Source organism: Eleutherodactylus coqui, chromosome 4 (assembly GCF_035609145.1).
Source record: "Eleutherodactylus coqui strain aEleCoq1 chromosome 4, aEleCoq1.hap1, whole genome shotgun sequence".
In the NCBI taxonomy this organism is placed as follows: domain Eukaryota; kingdom Metazoa; phylum Chordata; class Amphibia; order Anura; family Eleutherodactylidae; genus Eleutherodactylus; species Eleutherodactylus coqui.
The window spans coordinates 4,585,590-4,603,507 of record NC_089840.1 but is presented as its reverse complement, the minus strand read 5'-3'; the positions used below and the strand labels follow the sequence as shown (position 1 = coordinate 4,603,507).

The 17,918-nt window shown below is 53.9% G+C and overlaps 1 protein-coding gene across 1 annotated transcript in view; it reads left to right on the top strand.

The window, feature by feature from the left end:
• Positions 1 to 17,918, top strand: part of TTC3 (tetratricopeptide repeat domain 3) — a 143,432-nt gene that overhangs the window by 50,498 nt on the left and 75,016 nt on the right. Inside the window, exons 14-20 of the mRNA XM_066598977.1 lie at positions 1,425 to 1,506; positions 10,474 to 10,655; positions 12,114 to 12,168; positions 13,779 to 13,916; positions 14,115 to 14,195; positions 14,781 to 14,893; positions 17,477 to 17,603. Of these exons, the coding sequence (XP_066455074.1) occupies positions 1,425 to 1,506; positions 10,474 to 10,655; positions 12,114 to 12,168; positions 13,779 to 13,916; positions 14,115 to 14,195; positions 14,781 to 14,893; positions 17,477 to 17,603 (778 nt within the window). The remainder of the gene's footprint in view (positions 1 to 1,424; positions 1,507 to 10,473; positions 10,656 to 12,113; positions 12,169 to 13,778; positions 13,917 to 14,114; positions 14,196 to 14,780; positions 14,894 to 17,476; positions 17,604 to 17,918) is intronic.

The window sequence follows — 17,918 nt, the reverse complement described above, 5'->3', positions numbered from 1 at the left end:
AGAGAGGGGAGGAGGTGAGAGAGGAGAGAAGAGAGGGGAGGAGGTGAGAGAGGAGAGAAGAGAGGGGAGGAGGTGAGAGAGGAGCGAAGAGAGGGGAGGAGGTGAGAGAGGAGCGAAGAGAGGGTAGGAGGTGAGAGAGGAGCGAAGAGAGGGGAGGAGGTGAGAGAGGAGAGAAGAGAGGGGAGGAGGTGAAAGGGTGGAGAAGAGAGGGGAGCAGTGAAGGGTGGGGTAGTAGGGGAAAAGGGTGGGAGAGAGATGAGGGGGAAGAAGGAGGAGGGTGGAGGAAAGAGGGTGAGGTGGGGGTAGTAGAGGATGAAGTTGGAGAAGAGGGAGTGGAGGAGTGGGGATTGAGGAGAGAGGGTGGAGTGGGGGTAGTAGAGGAAGAGAAGTGGGGGGGAGTAGAAGGAGAGAGAGGGGGAAGAGGTAGAGAAGTGAGAGAGAGGAGAGGAGCGAGAGAGGGTGGAAAAGTAATGCTTATAATTGCCTATTCTGAACACTTTTGAAGCAACCTAGTAAAGTGCCGTACTCTTTAACCTCGCAGCGATAAGAAGGGGGATGAGGCGTCTGAGTGCTGCAGGAAGGAATTTGACTGTGATGTAATCGGGTAGTTTGCAGGAAGTCCTCGTAGGGAGAGGGACATCCTGAGTACACAGCAGCGCGCACAGCAGTCGTTATTAGGCGAGCGGCACATCACACAGCAGCCCCTAACCGTATGGATTACCCTGCGAGAAGCCTGTTGGTTGGCTAGGCTCCGTTTGCGTCACGGACTCAGTTTGCAGTCTCAGGTGCGGATCTGACACCAAATCCCAAGTGAACATTGCGGCTGGTATGCTGGAAGCTGACAGACCTCATTCTAGTCACCGGTGTCGGTCCGGCACACTGCGCTTCTTGTATTTTAATCGTCCAGCTCCGAGGATAGAGCAATGGAAATCACATTGGAGCCGGGCGTGGGTGTGAATGGGACCATAGCATTATATGTTCAGGACGGGTTTGCTTCGTGGGGGTTGTCCTCCTACAGCAACTTGCTACCTATATGGAAGATTGATGATAAATGTCTGATTGCTGGAGGTCCCACCTCTGGGACCCTTTTCCAATCATGACACCCCCATGAGTTCCCCATTTGAATGGAGCAGTGGTCACGTGTCCTTTCACAGTTTATGGGCCTGACGGAGATAGCAGCGTGGAGATGGCACTAGTGACCATTGCTCCACTGGGAGGGGGGACTTGGGAACCCCTTTCTCATTACTGGGGACCCCCAGATCCTATGGATGGGCTATAAATTGCTATGTTGACTTCTTCCCTTTGACAATTGCTGCCTGGCCTCATTTGGCGTCTATCTTAGGCCCGTGGTTGACTTTACTGTTCTCTCTTCCAATCATTTTGTCCATCTAATTGGTTCTTTAATGTTTTTTGTTTCCTTCAAGGATCGCAGCACAATTCACTTCAGTTGTAGAAAACAAAGATGTTACGGATCAACCCAGCAAATCTGAAGACCTTCCAGATCTGGTGAGTGGATTTGTAGGTACCGCTGTCGGCATACATGACAAGCTATAGGACGTCGGCCATGTTTTTCTTGCCCTATTAATGCCGTATATCTATGCATGAGCGCCTGAAGGAGGAGTGCAGGCTCCCGTCTTCAGCACCGTATGCACATTAGTGGTGGACCATCAGATGGGCGGCCCACCTCTGCAAGCTGTCCGGGTGCTATACCTGCCTCTTCATCTCAAACGTTGCTGAAGACGGGAGCCTGCGCTCCTCCTTCACACATGCATAGATATATACGGCATTAATGTGACCGACTTCCTATAAAGACGTCTTCTGACACATCTGTGCTGGTAGATATTTGCATTCGCCGTAGATCAATGGTCTGCAGGTTTCTTTCTTAGCATTTTCTGGAAGCCGTCCATCTTGCTGGTCTTTAGTAGCAGCTCGCTGGTGTCAGATGTGCGCTGTTATCTTTTGTAGCGTATCGGAGGCGTCTCATCTGTAAAAGCGTGCCGAACAGCAGCAAAACACTGTAGGGCGGTCATTAAGGGGTTAATGGGTGTGTACCACCTGGGTGAAACGGGCAGAGCGCACGGTGCCAAGGCGAGACAAAAAGATGCAGAGAGTCGGAATGCTTAAGTAAATCCTGTAAACCACGAGTGTAGAAGTCCAGAACGTCGTTGGCTTCAGTTCAAGGCTTGATGTGTTTTGTGTGTCGGGAGGAAGGAGCAGCGTGTTCTGGCGAGATAAGCGCCGCCTCTCATGAGTAAGGGTCCGGCGAGGAAGCCATGCTGAGGAGCGCCTGCGTCTGGGCCCTCCTCGTGATCACACAACTACTCTTCTTGCTGGAGCGGAAGTTGGCAGCAAATATCTGCAGATCGTAGGTACTGGGAGGCTTCCTGGTGGCTCGGAGGTTAGTGAAGCCTGTACGCTCCTGATCTCCGGTCCCTGGAGGACTCCGACCTGTCAGACCTTCATGTTGTGGCTGATCGCTGCGTTGTGATAAGATGTGGGGAGGTAATTTCTGAGAGGCACGGGTCAGACTGGAGGCCCACGGGCAGATCTGGACCGCCACATCCCTTTATGTGGCCACGACGAGATCCGGACACAGAAGGACCGGCTCTCCACGTTCCCCAATGGACGCAGCCAGCGCTTGGCAGAGGGGGCGGTGCCAGTGCAGGGAGCGGGTGCCATCTTGGATCCTGAGCTTCGGCATCCACCACCACAGCACTCTTTTTGGTGCAGACTTTACCGCGGCTTGCAGAGCCTCCTGCGGCCCATTATGCCCCGGGTCCGTCAGGCCTCATTCACAAGGGAACGTGCAGTTTCGATTTGTGAAATACAGAGCACTTTCCTGAACCAAAGCTGCACGTATTCGCTGCACACTTGGAGCTTCCTGTTTATTTTTGCGCACATATTCACTGTGCTTTTTACATGTTTCAAAAGTTATTTTTTTTGCTAGATGAGATAAGGCAGCTGCGTCAATAAACGAGAAGGTCATGGTTGTGGTCGCAGCAGACTCACTCCTGGCGCGGTCCGCTGGTTTGGCTATGGGAGCAGTAATGCAATATATCCGATACAGACTCCTCCCACCTGCTGGATCTGATTGACCATTTCTTCTGTATGGTCAGTCAGATCCAGTGGCAGGAGGAGGAAGCCGGGATCAGTTATACGGGACCGCCGGCTCCGGGTCACGGGACCTCCGTTGCCGGGTCACGGGACCTCCGTTGCCGGCGCCGGGTCACGGGACCTTCTGCTCAGTAGTTGGCCTTAAGCTTCCCAATAAATCGGATTCCATGATGTTTTCTGTACATGAGGTTCTATAAAGGGTATCTGGGGTTACAGAACGTGTCCAGCCCACGGCCACATCTGCCCGCCACGTCATTTTATTTGGCTTGCAGCGAGATCCAGCCACTGAAGGTCCAGATTTTCACTTTCCCCAGAGGACGCAGCAGGCATATGGCAGAGAGGCGGCAGCACAGGGAGCGGCTGCCATCTTGAATCCTGAGCTCTAAAGCACCTCCACACCGCAGCTCACAGGTGGTGGCACAGCTCTGCCAGCCCCCTGCCCGCGCATCCTAGCCACCCTCCAAGGTAGAAAGCTTGGAGCTAAAGAGATGAAAGGGCAGAAACCCATCCTAGTGCGGAGAGCGCCGCAGCCATGGTAAGGAGTAGTTACATTTATGGCTCATTCACACTGGCGAATGCAGTTTGTGCAACCCCTAGGGCACCTTGTACCACCTATGAGCACTGTAAAATCATTAATGGTGGTCCTACGACATGTTTCAAGGAGTCCAGGAGTGGAGCTTTTAAACTTTCCTGGCACCCTGTTCCTGTACTGTCACCCGTTGAAGTCAGCGGACTCCTCTCTGCGTGCGCTCCCATAGAGATCGCTGTGCACACAGCTTACTATGCAGGCTGTGCATGCTCACACTGTTCTCCATTGGGGTGCGTGCACAGCTGACGGTCGGGTGAGGGTAGGAGCTTAGTTGCGGGGCTGCTGACCACCTGCGGGGCTGCTAACTACCTCAGACAGACAACAAAATGCCATCCGTGATTTTTTCTTTTACAAACTGTGCTCTTCGCACGCGCCGTAAGTACTGACGTCCACCGGCGTGCTGACTTCACAGAAACACTGCAGTCAGCAGCGAGGAGCAGCCCAAGGAGGTGAGCTGGACGGCGAGTCCTTCCACCCAATCATCGCTGCTTTCTTTAGGTTCCAGCATACGCCACCGGTACTATGCAGCCCCACGACCGCGTGGATATGAGCAGGCATGGCAGTCCTGTCCTCATTTGGGTGCTGCGGCCAAAGAGAGCAGTCGGTGGGCTCCAGGCCTGTCTGCTGCCATCAGCAGAGATGTTTCTGTGATTCCGACCACCTCCCATGGCCCGTCATCCTTGTAGGCTCCTTCCTCTTTTGGTCCGGCTCCACAGCTTCAGGCTCGGTCTGGGAATGGAGGAGCTGTCAGAGCAAAGTGTTAGTAGACAGCTGCGTGCATCACCGGAGAAGAAAGGTGGTGGGCAAGAATTTACGTACGGTAGAGACAGACCATGCCACTGCTACGGGCCCTGGGAGAGAGGAGCCCCAGCTCCGCCTGCGCCATCTCTGGTAGCGAGAACATGTGCAGGGTCTTTCTCCATAGTGGAACTGCAGGAGGTGGAGATCAGCCCGAGGGTCATTTTAAAGAGCGTAGAATGGAAGGCAACTACCCGTCCCTCGTGTCCTGGGTGTCAGAAGCAGACCCCGAAATAGAGGGCCCCTTTAGGTTTTTGCTATGGAGTCCCATGTCTTCTATGTACGTATGCCAATGGTGCTGAGGGCCAATATGTACTGCTGCTACCGCTATATCCTTGGGTCTGGCGTTCCTTCTATATATACTCCTAAATGCTGCCTACGTATACGGCATCCTGTGGGCATTCAGAGGCAGCAAGTAGATGTATTAATACGTTTGTGATGCCTGGGTTAGCCTTCAGGTGAAGGGCTGTCGCAGGAGGTGATGTGCGCCGCCGCTTACAGGATGAGACGCGGATGGCGGCTGCAGAAATAGTAACAAGCAACTGGAAAACAACAGTTATGTGGTGTAAGAGGCCAAATAACCTTCACGGTACCGTAGGCAATCCTGGCCACCAGTAACGGCGTAATGCACAATACTCCTATGTCAACCGGCGACTCGCCTCACCAAGGCAGTAAAGGCCCTTGTAGACACACTGATTATCACTCAAAATTCACTCAAAAGCCGTCTCTTGAGTCATAACTGTTGGGTGTAAATGTGTGGCCATCGTGCACTGTTCGTTCATCGCTGAGGTTTAGCAAGCTAGAAATCACGGATGACTCTTATCAGCGCTGCACGCAGGGTTCGCAGCAGGACATTGCTGATAACAGTCTTTCAGCTGTTTTCCGGTTCAGACTTCTTAGCGGGACACCAGCTGAAAGCTCCGAGGACAAAGCAACTCTTTGCATTTACAAAGCAGTTGCTGTGATCTGAGCTGTCATCGGTGTCCCGCTCCGCCTGCATTTAACTCTGAGGTAGCTAATTAGCTACTGAAGAGTTTATGCAAAGATCGCTCAAAACTGTCACTCAAACTGTCGTATGAGCGATTTTTGAGCGATCATCTTTCAGTGTAAATGGGGCTGAACAATAGTTAAACAGACTACAGATATGACAGTGTAGACCCGGTTGGTGAGGCTGTAGGCCCTGCGGTCGGAGTGGGTGAGGCTGCAGGCCCTGCGGTCGGAGTGGGTGAGGCTGCAGGCCCTGCGGTCGGAGTGGGTGAGGCTGCAGGCCCTGCGGTCGGAGTGGGTGAGGCTGCAGGCCCTGCGGTCGGAGTGGGTGAGGCTGCAGGCCCTGCGGTCGGAGTGGGTGAGGCTGCAGGCCCTGCGGTCGGAGTGGGTGAGGCTGCAGGCCCTGCGGTCGGAGTGGGTGAGGCTGCAGGCCCTGCGGTCGGAGTGGGTGAGGCTGCAGGCCCTGCGGTCGGAGTGGGTGAGGCTGCAGGCCCTGCGGTCGGAGTGGGTGAGGCTGCAGGCCCTGCGGTCGGAGTGGGTGAGGCTGCAGGCCCTGCGGTCGGAGTGGGTGAGGCTGCAGGCCCTGCGGTCGGAGTGGGTGAGGCTGCAGGCCCTGCGGTCGGAGTGGGTGAGGCTGCAGGCCCTGCGGTCGGAGTGGGTGAGGCTGCAGGCCCTGCGGTCGGAGTGGGTGAGGCTGCAGGCCCTGCGGTCGGAGTGGGTGAGGCTGCAGGCCCTGCGGTCGGAGTGGGTGAGGCTGCAGGCCCTGCGGTCGGAGTGGGTGAGGCTGCAGGCCCTGCGGTCGGAGTGGGTGAGGCTGCAGGCCCTGCGGTCGGAGTGGGTGAGGCTGCAGGCCCTGCGGTCGGAGTGGGTGAGGCTGCAGGCCCTGCGGTCGGAGTGGGTGAGGCTGCAGGCCCTGCGGTCGGAGTGGGTGAGGCTGCAGGCCCTGCGGTCGGAGAGGGTGAGGCTGCAGGCCCTGCGGTCGGAGTGGGTGAGGCTGCAGGCCCTGCGGTCGGAGTGGGTGAGGCTGCAGGCCCTGCGGTCGGAGTGGGTGAGGCTGCAGGCCCTGCGGTCGGAGTGGGTGAGGCTGCAGGCCCTGCGGTCGTAGTGGGTGAGGCTGCAGGCCCTGCGGTCGGAGTGGGTGAGGCTGCAGGCCCTGCGGTCGGAGTGGGTGAGGCTGCAGGCCCTGCGGTCGGAGTGGGTGAGGCTGCAGGCCCTGCGGTCGGAGTGGGTGAGGCTGCAGGCCCTGCGGTCGGAGTGGGTGAGGCTGCAGGCCCTGCGGTCGGAGTGGGTGAGGCTGCAGGCCCTGCGGTCGGAGTCGGTGAGGCTGCAGGCCCTGGGGTCGGAGTCGGTGAGGCTGGATTGCCGGATTGGTTTTATTCTTCTCCTGAACAGATTTATCAGCTAAACTAAGCAGTCAGTCCAGCCTGACCGGTCCGACCCCCCCCCCTCCCCCCCCTGCTGATCGCCCATCAATTGTATTGATTGATTTGGATGTTATCTGTGGAAACTAACCCTGCAGATTGCAGAGGAGAAGCTTCGCCCCGCAGCTCGTCCCGTGTAAATAGACTTTAGGGGGTTAAGCGATGCCCGGTACCCGTCCCAGTGATGCTCGCTCGGTGCTGTTACACAGGAGTATCGCTGGCATCGCTCGGAGCGCGGATGGCATGGAGGCGGAGCGGCCGAGGAACGCTCTTCCCCACGCAGACTCCATTCCTTCAGAAGACGACCGCTGTTTACACTGAATGACACAGACGATTCCCGAGGGAGCCTGAACGATAAGCATCCCATTGGTGACGCGGCCTACTTTGGCGCTGAGGACGCAACGATGTTTGGGGAATTTTCATCTCTACTTTTCAGGAGCCGTAATTTTATTTTTTGAACTTACAAGTTTTGCGTTTTATAAGTTTTCCAACAAACTCCACGAACGGAAGAACAACAGGCCTGCGCAAAGAGGGGAACCGCTCTGCGGAATCCTGGAACCAGCCGGGGGCAGCTTGTCAAGACGACGAACCCAACAATGAGGAATCGGGGAAACGGCTGAAGAGTGCAGGCCGGACCGCAGACTGGTGTAGGAAAGATGCCTTATAGTCACAATGCACATGAAAAAAGTCCTGACAAGAGGTGACGCCCCCAAAGCAGTTCGCACCTCACCTGTATTCAGTGATGGTGGTGAGGTCACGCTCCATAACAACACATATACCGCTCCATGACGGGCGTCCGGAAGTCACTGAGGCGCAGGCGTGTATTGTGTCAGGAATTACCGTGATCACGTCTTATTCGCGCATCCGCAAGAGTAGTTCTCATCTCGGGAGATCACGCTGATGTCACACTGCCAGCGTCATCACCTGCCCGCCATCGTAATGCTCCACGGACGGCCAAATAAGCAATGCAGTAAGGGATTCAACATCCTACTCTATGAACTGGATTACCTGTTATATCCCGGATTCAAAAAATAAAAAAAAATAGGAAAAAGAATGCAAAAAAAATAATGAAAATAAATCTAGGGAATAGAAAAATGAGAAAAATAAAAGACAGAAAATAATCCCCATAACTGTGGAGTGTTCCTGCCAACCCAGTACAATCACATAGCCCAGGGACCAGAGCGGGTGGAATCCCCATTATGAGTTGTGGATATATCTACCCCATGTGTGATGCCTATAAGTACACCATGTAGCCATGTCCATGTCTGGGGTACATACGGCTACAGAGTGGCCCCAGAGTCCCCATTATGAGTTGTGGATATATCTACCCCATGTGTGATGCCTATAAGTACACCATGTAGTCATGTCGATGTCTGGGGTACATACAGCTACAGAGCGGCCCCAGAGTCCCCCATTATGAGTTGTGGATATATCTACCCCATGTGTGATGCCTATAAGTACACCATGTAGTCATGTCCATGTCTGGGGTACATACGGCTACAGAGCGGCCCCAGAGCGCAGGGGGAACAAATGGCTGGAGACATTTATCCGAATGTAACAGGCTGTTGTTCCAATAATCCGGGTGCCAATGCAGACGAGCCTGTAGATGCACCGCACCACCGCCATGACACTCCCCGATGGGGAACCCTGTGAAAAGCATAAACGTGAGAAGTTAAAACATACCTATCGGTGATCTACATTATAAAGCTGCGCATGCAGAGGGCACGGCGAGCTCACAGGTATTGAGACGGTCTACTGATGTACTCCTCATGGCTCCGACCCCGTCACCGCCTCTTACTGTAGGAGGTCCACTATCCGATACCCGGAACTTCAGCTGGCTGCTAGCATGGCCACCATCAGTGAAGTGTCTGCGGAGCGGGAGATCCATGAGTTCTTTGTTGGAATGTTTTATGCTCCTTCCCTCCATGGATCCTTCTGCTGCCACGTCTGCTGCCACGTCTGCTGTCACGTCTGCTGCCACGTCTGCCGTCGCACCTTCACTCTTCAGCTGTTACCCTTTGAGCCTATTTGGGATGACCTCTAACTGTCCAGCTGTATCCGGCCTACAGATTGTGCCGCCGGCGTTCTCTCTTACTGCTTGAGGAAGTCAGAGCATTGAAAGGAAGCACGTAACCGCGGCCAAGGGGGGCGAAACCGATAGCATCCCCAACAGGACGGCGCATAACACAAAGGAGTCTAAATAAAGAAGACAGGACAAATTAGGAAGAAGAAACAGGAAGGGAGGAGATGAGGGGGGGGGGGGGGGGCGAGGAAGGCCTGTCCGCAAGGTGTGCGCAAAACAAAGTGGCAAGTGAGGGTTGGATTACACGGATGATTATATCTACCTGTCAGGACGGCCCGAAACAAATAGTCAACCAGTGGTGACCAAATCCTTAAATACGTCTCCTTTTATCCATCCCCCTCCCTGACTATATGCCACGGCATGCACACTGCAACGCAGAAAAGTCGGGCGCTGGTCTTCACCGGGAAGCCGCTATAGTTTGCCTCATGGCTAAGAAAATAAAATCCGAATCCGTGCGTGGCGAGGAATAGCTGCCAGGGCACTGAGGGTTCTTTACTAGATGGCAGCCATGTCCAGAGCCAGCGTACCCGAGGGCCGCCGCCAACCGCGGCACGTGGCTCCGCCCACCTGGCATCCTCGGGAACAAGCTAGCATTGTTTATTTTTCCATTAACGGCCGTATGACGGCTTGTATTTTCCATGGCGGGCTGTGGATTTTACTGGTACTGTTTTGGGGGACATGAGGCTTTTTTAAAATCCGTTTTATTGCATTTGTTTGAGAGGAGAAATTAGCAAAAAATAAATAAATAAAAATAATAATTTTGACTCCTTTTTCCCGTTTGCCACGTGGGCTTAAAAGTGTTCAATTGCTGTACACGTCATTGATTGTGTCACGTAAAGGGTTAACGGGATTTAGGCCGGCTTCACACGACCGGATTCCTGTTGTGGAATCTGCGAATATCGTCCGCATGGAGGATCTGCAGAAAATCGCTTGCATTGCAAAGCGTGCAAATTTCCTCTTTCTCGCAAATACGATTTGCGTATTCTGCGAATGGAGGAATAATCCCAGCACGTTCAGTTTTGCTGCGGACTCCGCGTGGCCGCCCTCCGATAGTCAGTGGAGTCGGACCGAGGCCTGTGCACAAATAACACTGTCTATGGAAATACAGATATAGAAAAAAAATCTGCCGCGCATGACTGACGGCGAGCGTCCATGGTTATCCGCAATAGCAGGTACGCGGGGTCGCCGGCCAACTGCCACAGCGGAATCTGACCCGATCGCGTGAAGCCGGCCTTATTGTTTTTTTTACCGATCCCGGCTGTTGGTCACAGTTGGGTCCATAGGATGTAGGCGGGCGCCCGTTCACAGAAACCCTTCTCACCCAGGACGTAAATATATGCATTAAAGCTGAAAGGGGTTAAAATGGCGCGGAGTGAGGGGACCCTTGCAGTTTCATGTTTTGGGGGGCATGGCGAGGCCTTTCTACAGGAAACTTCCAATTAGCAATGCATAAATCAGCAAGTCTTTGTTACTCCATCCAGGAATCCACAACCGAATGCAGCGCTGAAACTAAAGACGCTTCAGAGCCCATGAGCAGCAAGAGCGGCGCCTGCATGCGTCCCGCACGCTGGAGCCTCGGGGACGCACACGCCAACCCCGTGACGAGCCAGCAGCCCAAGAAGGGAAGATCAAAGGGAAAGGCGGGCGACTGCGAGAAATCAAGGTGAGCGACATAACAGAAAGTGACGATTCCAGATAAACGGCTGTGCGCTGAAGGGCTGAGCTGACGGGCCCGCCTCCCGCTAGCCACGAGCGCTCACACAAACGATACAGACCTAATTATCTTCACGGTGGCTTTTTGCTGTGGATTTTGTTTTTTTTATGGAATCCACGCCAATTGCGCATCAAGGTCCGTGGTAGATCAGCATCCCATTACCGTGTGTGACAATCTGCGCCATAATGTATGAGGTTTTACGCACAGATTTCAAATTTGCTTTTGCAAAGAAGTGACATCACTGCTTGACGTGGATTCCACCTTGCACACAAGGAACGGACTATTGAAAAAGGCTAAATCTGTGTGCAGAGGGGCGGTCCTAGGCGTGCAGAGGGGCGGTCCTAGGCGTGCAGAGGGGCGGTCCTAGGCGTGCATAGGGGCGGTCCTAGACGTGCAGAGCCGCGGTCCTAGGCGTGCAGAGCCGCGGTCCTAGGCGTGCAGAGCCACGGTCCTAGGCGTGCAGAGCCGCGGTCCTAGGCGTGCAGAGGGGCGGTCCTAGGCGTGCAGAGCCGCAGTCCTAGACGTGCAGAGCCGCGCAGAAATCTGCAGCTCACCTGGGTTCTTAGAGTCTCAGTCCACAAGGGACGATGTGCGTTCTGCCGTCTGAACAAACCCTTAGAACATCAGGGAAAATAAGTCCCGAACAGTCCCTGCTGCTAATAGATCCCTTGCTGCGGCCCGCTTCTGCTGTAAGCTCACTCTTCTGCTAAAGGTTTGACTAGGGCTAAAAGTTACAGATGTTGTCCAGTTGTAAATATTGATGGCCTATGCTCGGGTTACTAGTAGATCAGTGCAGGTTGCTCGCCCAGGACGTCCGCCATTTAGCTGTCAGCCAGGCCGGTGTGCCCATGTACTGAGTAGATTTCTTGCTATTGCAGGTGAAGTTTCCATTGAATGAATGGATGTAATACTAAGTCTGGCCACTGCAGTAAGAACGGGGCTGTCTGCTTCCTGCAGAAATCTTCTCAGTGCATGAGTGCATCAGCCCAGAGAACAGTTGATTGGCACAGGTCAGTCACCCAATACTGCACCAATCTACTACTGGTGGTCTTACCTGAGGATAGACTAGTTTACAACTGGACGACCCTTTTAATGGTTTACCCTTAAGCTACCCTGACATGGAGTGATTATTGCCCAAATCTCGCTGGAAACCGAGTGATAATCGTCCTGTGTGCACGCGGCTGCCGGCGGTTCTGCGAGCGATCCAGTGCCACGATGACCAATCGGATACACTGGTGTAAGGGAAAAGAGGTGCTAAGCAGCTGGGCCGTGTATTAGGATAGGGCGACATGACCCAAGAGCGCTGTGGAGCCCTCCAGCCTGACGCGGTTGTTGCGGTGTGATTCACGGCAGATATTATTGTTGTTCTGTTGTCAGAAAACATTTTCTTATTTTTTTTATATTCAGGTTTTCCAATCCGAACGCTGAAATCCAGAAGCTTCCGCCTCCTGGTCCGCCGCAGGTAGGAGAAGAAGGGAACTATTATAGCCCTTTTCACACCTGTACTTGATAGTGCGGCGTCCTGCCCGGGACGGGTTGGATGCCAGGCGCACCCATTATAGCCAGTTGTGCCCGCTCTGTGCCAATCACCTTCATCTTAGATGGATTTGGCTTTCTGGTTTTCTGCTGACCCCAGTGTGAACAGGAGCGTCGATACTAAAGAGCCTGTTGTATAGCCTGCTGGCTCACTCGCTGCCCCGGGCACCCTCAGGGCATGAGATCTCCGGAAGAAAGAGATGATCCAGGTTTCCTTTTTTGAGGCAGATTTCATATAGATTTGCAATCCACGGGAGCCACGCCGTGTGAATCGGGCCTTAAGGGTATGTTGGCACGGGGCAAGCGGATGAGACTTTAAAGGGAAACTGTCCTCAACTATAGGCACCAGAAACTAAGTTATGCTCCTTCTAGTTTAGGCGAGGTGCAGTCCGGGGAACGTTCTCAGACTCCCCCGCTCCCTCGTTACTGCAGTGACCCCTGCGTGGTCAGCGAGCGCTCACCAGCTTGAGGCTCTATGGGAACTCGTGCCCACTCTTCTGGAAACGGTGACCCTGGTGTGTGCGCTGACCTCCGCAGCAACGTGGGATAGAGTGAGAATGAAGAGGCTTTGCAGACTTCATATCCCCTTAAAGGGGTTGTGTGATTAAAGGGAAACCTGGGCAGGTGGTAAAATAAAGACCACGTACTCCCTTACCTTCGGCCCCTCAGGACCGGGCTGAATGGCCCCTGCTGCCCCGTACCCTATCGCCAACAGCTGCTGGAAGTCAGGTCACCGATGCAGCCAATCAGAGGGCACAGGATCACCGTCCGAACTCCTTGCATCAGTGCTCACATACTGAGCGCAATGATAGCAGGAGTTCGTTGTGTCCTTTGATTGGCCGCAGCAGTCACCTGACTTAAGGCGGCTGATGGGGTGTTGGGAGCCGCTCAGCTAGGGGGTGGGGGAGGGAGGCAGGTAAGTATGTAGTCTTTTTTTTCTTTTATCACCTGGCCAGCTGTTAAAGGGGTTGTGTGACTATAACTAAAAGCAGCGTCCCTTGGTTTATGGTGCTGATCGTTGGCAGGTTCCTTGTGGGAAATCTCACAGCAAAGAGCGTTGAAGCAACTTACACACCATGTGTGGCCTTGGATGGGCTCAGTTGTCTCTTCTCTAAGGGTGTGTTCACACTGTGGGATTCGCCGTGTAGGTTTTGCTGTGGATCCTGTCGGTGGCCAAAATCCACACGCAGAATTCAGACGCCTTTCTGCATTAAGAGATTTCATATCACTTCTGGAGGCAGAAAGCCGAGGGGTTCCGAGGCGGGGTTCACGTGTAAATCTGCGTGGTGACCTCTGAACCCTGCCGGGCTTCACATGGAGCCGGTTTACTGAAGATTTTCAGCAGCGGAAAAGCTGCACCATTTGCACGGATTTTGACTTGGATCCCCGAACGATCCCGTCTTCTAGTTGTCGGAGTGACGTCTGCTTTGGACTTTCCTGCCCCAATTCCGCTATGTGTGAAGCCCTAAGAACAGAACGTGCGCCAGGCAGCCGCTCATGGGAGACCATCTCTGTTTCAATGGCTTTGTCTTGCAGGTTGATTTAGCCAAAGTCCAGGATACGGTGAAGTCTCTCGTCCGCGAAGCTTACGAGGCGCTCCACGACAAGCGCTGTCGCAATGCAGAGGGGATATTTTGTAAACTCCTGGACATCCTGGAACAGAATGACCCCCAGGTAAGTTGTCCTGTATAAGCGGGCACCCCCCTAACGGTTGCATGGTTCTCCTGTGGGGGTCTTTGCAGCCGCTGATACATTGTATCTCCCTGTAGACAGTGTAGCCTGTGTTTCTCATTGAGAGATCCCCACAATGCTATTTCGCTGTCCGCTTCCCGCCTTCTCTCTCCTGACGGCTGTTCCTCTCCATTACTCCAGAGTTTACACCTGACGAAGCTCGATTACCTCGTCTTCCAGTATGGCCATGCGAATGCGCTGCTTGGTATTGGTCAGTGTGTGGTAAGTGTTAATATTGATACCCCCTCCCCCATGCAGGCTAAATGTGATCATTTTATCATTTGGGTCATTTTGGATGCAGTTATAGCAATTCTGTATTGTACGTTTTTCCCTCCAAAATAAAAGGTGTTTTGTTTTTAGCTTTTCTTAGTTTTTTATGCTTCATTTTTTCCCCACTGGAGGACGGGCAAGGCTTTCATCACTCTTCTAGTACTCGGCAATGTTTCTGGGCCTGTTGGGCTCACATCCGTGGCCGAACTGGTTGTCTGTGGGCCTATATAGTGAGTCCCTCCCTTTGTTAAACCCCATAGGTGCTGCGGTTAGTATTGACCGCAGCATCGAAGGGTTAAAGGCTAGTATTGACGTTGTCCCCAATCCCAGCCTTTGCAGCAGGATAAGTGCTGTATTGTACGGCTGCTGCCGGGTCAGGCTCGGCTCGGTATGCAGCTTCCTGCGCTGTACGTTGACGCCACCTTGCAATAACCATGTATTTCCAGTGCAGCGGTCTGTAAAGGGGTTGGGGCGGTAAATGTTTTATATGTGCTGCAACAAATCTCTTCTGCTTTGTCCTCTTGCTTGCATTTGTAGGAGTTGGTGAAGGCTGAAGGCCAGTTCAAAGTAATTATACAGCAGCACTCCAAGGAGAGGTTTAACTGTCTGGCGTTTTATGGAATTGGCAATGTATATTTTAGGCAAAATCGGTAAGACTGATCATTTTGTTACCCTTTCATGTTTTTAGCAGGTTGGAGCAGTTTAATACACTATGTTATAAACAAGTATTGGGACACATCTAGAATGGTATTTAACAAGGAGAAATACAAAGTCCTACATCTGGGCAAGAAAAATGAAGAAAGCACATGCAGAATGGGAGGAATTGGGCTAAGCAGCAGCACATGTGAAAAAGACTTGGGTATACTAATAGATCATAGACTGAACATGAGTCAACAATGTGATGCAGCAGCCAAAAAGGCAAACACAATTCTGGGATGTATTAGGAGAGAAGCATAGAGTCTAGATCACATGAGGTCTTTATCCCCTCTACTCTTCCTTAGTCAGACCTCATCTGGAATACTGGGTCCAATTCTGGCACCCCACTTTAAAAAATACATTGACAAACTTTTTGATTAGTGAGGATGATCAGTGAGTAGAACAGGTTGCCACGGGAGGTGGGGAGTTCTCCTTCAATGGAAGTCTGCAGAACACCCCCCCCCCCCTCCACACACACACCATAACAGAAATTCCTCCATTGGGACAATGCAGTCATGTGAAAATGCTCTCCAGGCAACCGCCACACCCAAGTGCCGCCATCCTATCAGAAGATGGTGTCCTCTGAGTCATCCACAGCACTTGCTTCCACTCAGTTACAGTCCTTTGCTCCGAGCCCTATGGCAGGCGCCGCGGTGCATTCACTGCTTCACATGCCATTCCCTACGGAGGGTTCTGGTGCTAATGGATGTTCCAATGTCCTGTAAGACCCCCTGAGCGAGGGCAGACGATGTGTGTGGTGTCTTCACAGCCCCTACAAGGCTTCGTTGTCCCCGTTCTGACAGTTTATGAGGTCTCCTTGAACGTGGTGGCACCTCACACACCAGATGGCTTCCATCTCCCAATAGCATGACCAACAGTAGAAAGGTCCAGAAGCTGCGCTGTCCATACTGATTGGTTGATGACATCCCACCGCCAGACCCCGTTGTCAGCTCTACACCTGGTGACATCCCACCGCCAGACCCCGTTGTCAGCTCTACACCTGGTGACATCCCCCCACCAGACCCCATTGTCATCTCTACACTTGGTGACATCCCCCCTCTGGACCTCGTTGTCAGCTCGACACCTGGTGGCATTCCCCCGCCAGACCCCATTGTTAGCTCTACACCTGGAGACATCACACCACCAGACCCCGTTGTCAGCTCTACACCTGGTGACATCCCACCCCCAGACCCGGTTGTCGGCTCTACACCTGGTGATATCCCCCCCACCAGACCCCATTGTCAGCTCTACACCTGGTGACAACCCCCACCAGACCCCATTGTCAGCTCTACACCTGGTGACATTCCCCTTCCAGACCCCGTTGTCAGCTCTACACCTGGTGACAACCCTCCACCAGACCCCGTTGTCAGCTCTACACATGGTGACATCACACCACCAGACCCTGTTGTCAGCTCTATACCTGGTGACATCACACCACCAGACCCCATTGTCAGCTCTACACCTGGGGGCATCTGATGGTTTCTGTACTGGGATCTCCTGTGTAATCCTCTCCTTTATACCTAAAGCTCATACATCACCTGACCGCACAGGACTGTTGGGGGGGGGGGACAAAAATTCCAAAATACATAACACGTTCATTTGGTTAGTAAATAGCATTTACCCCGAAGTAGTGTGAAGGTTCTCAGGCACTCCGGCTGATTGGGAGTTGAATGGCTTAAATGGCAGCAACAAAGGAGAAAAGCCGGATCCTTAAAAACAGTTTTATTCTAAAAAAAAAGGATAAAATTACAATTTGTGTCTGGGGCCCTGTCTGTCTGCCTGGGGCCCCGTCTATTTGTCTGCCTGGGGCCCCGTCTGTCTGTCTGCCTGGGGCCCAGTCTGTCTGTCTGCCTGGGGCCCCGTCTGTCTGTCTGCCTGGGGCCCCGTCTGTCTGTCTGCCTGGGGCCCCGTCTGTCTGTCTGCCTGGGGCCCCGTCTGTCTGTCTGCCTGGGGCCCCGTCTGTCTGCCTGCCTGGGGCCCCGTCTGTCTGCCTGCCTGGGGCCCCGTCTGCCTGCCTGCCTGGGGCCCCGTCTGCCTGCCTGCCTGGGGCCCCGTCTGCCTGCCTGCCTGGGGCCCCGTCTGCCTGCCTGCCTGGGGCCCCGTCTGCCTGCCTGCCTGGGGCCCCGTCTGCCTGCCTGCCTGGGGCCCCGTCTGTCTGTCTGCTTGGGGCCCCGTCTGTCTGTCTGCCTGGGGTTCCGTCTGTCTGTCTGCCTGGGGCCCCGTCTGTCTGTCTGCCTGGGGCCCCGTCTGTCTGTCTGCCTGGGGCCCCGTCTGTCTGTCTGCCTGGGGCCCCGTCTGTCTGTCTGCCTGGGGCCCCGGTCTGTCTGTGGCCCTGTCTGTCTGTGGCCCTGTCTGTCTGTGGCCCCGTCTGTCTGTGGCCCCGTCTGTCTGTGGCCCCGTCTGTCTGGGGCCCCGTCTGTCTGGGGCCCCGTCTGTCTGGGGCCCCGTCTGTCTGGGGCCCCGTCTGTCTGGGGCCCCGTCTGTCTGTGGCCCCGTCTGTCTGGGGCCATCTCTTACAATTTCCTTCTGTTTTGCAGTTTTTCTGATGCATTAAATCACTATATTAAGTCCAAGACGATGCTGAATCATAAGATGCATCCGGGGATATTAACCTGGCCGACCACTTCTGTTGTTATTGAAGAAACGAGGACTGAAAAGTTGCAGGTAGGCGCTCCGCTCCGGGGGTTCCTATTCCAGTACCATTGCAGGACACGCCTTTAACCCCTTAAGGAAGCGGCCCTTTTTTCTTCCTCCCTCTAACTGTCCTGTTTCTGTTGCGGTCGCCGTCTGACGGCTCGTTGTATCTTTAAGTGATACTATTTAATGTGCCGAAAAACCTAACCGTTTCTGAGTGGAATGGAAAAGGAAAGGAACTCTGCGCCATCTTTGGAGGGGGGCGGGGCGTTTCCTGTTTTCCCAGCGCACCCATTGTGGTGACGATGCCCTGATGACCGCATGCTGCGGGTCGGCCAAAATAAA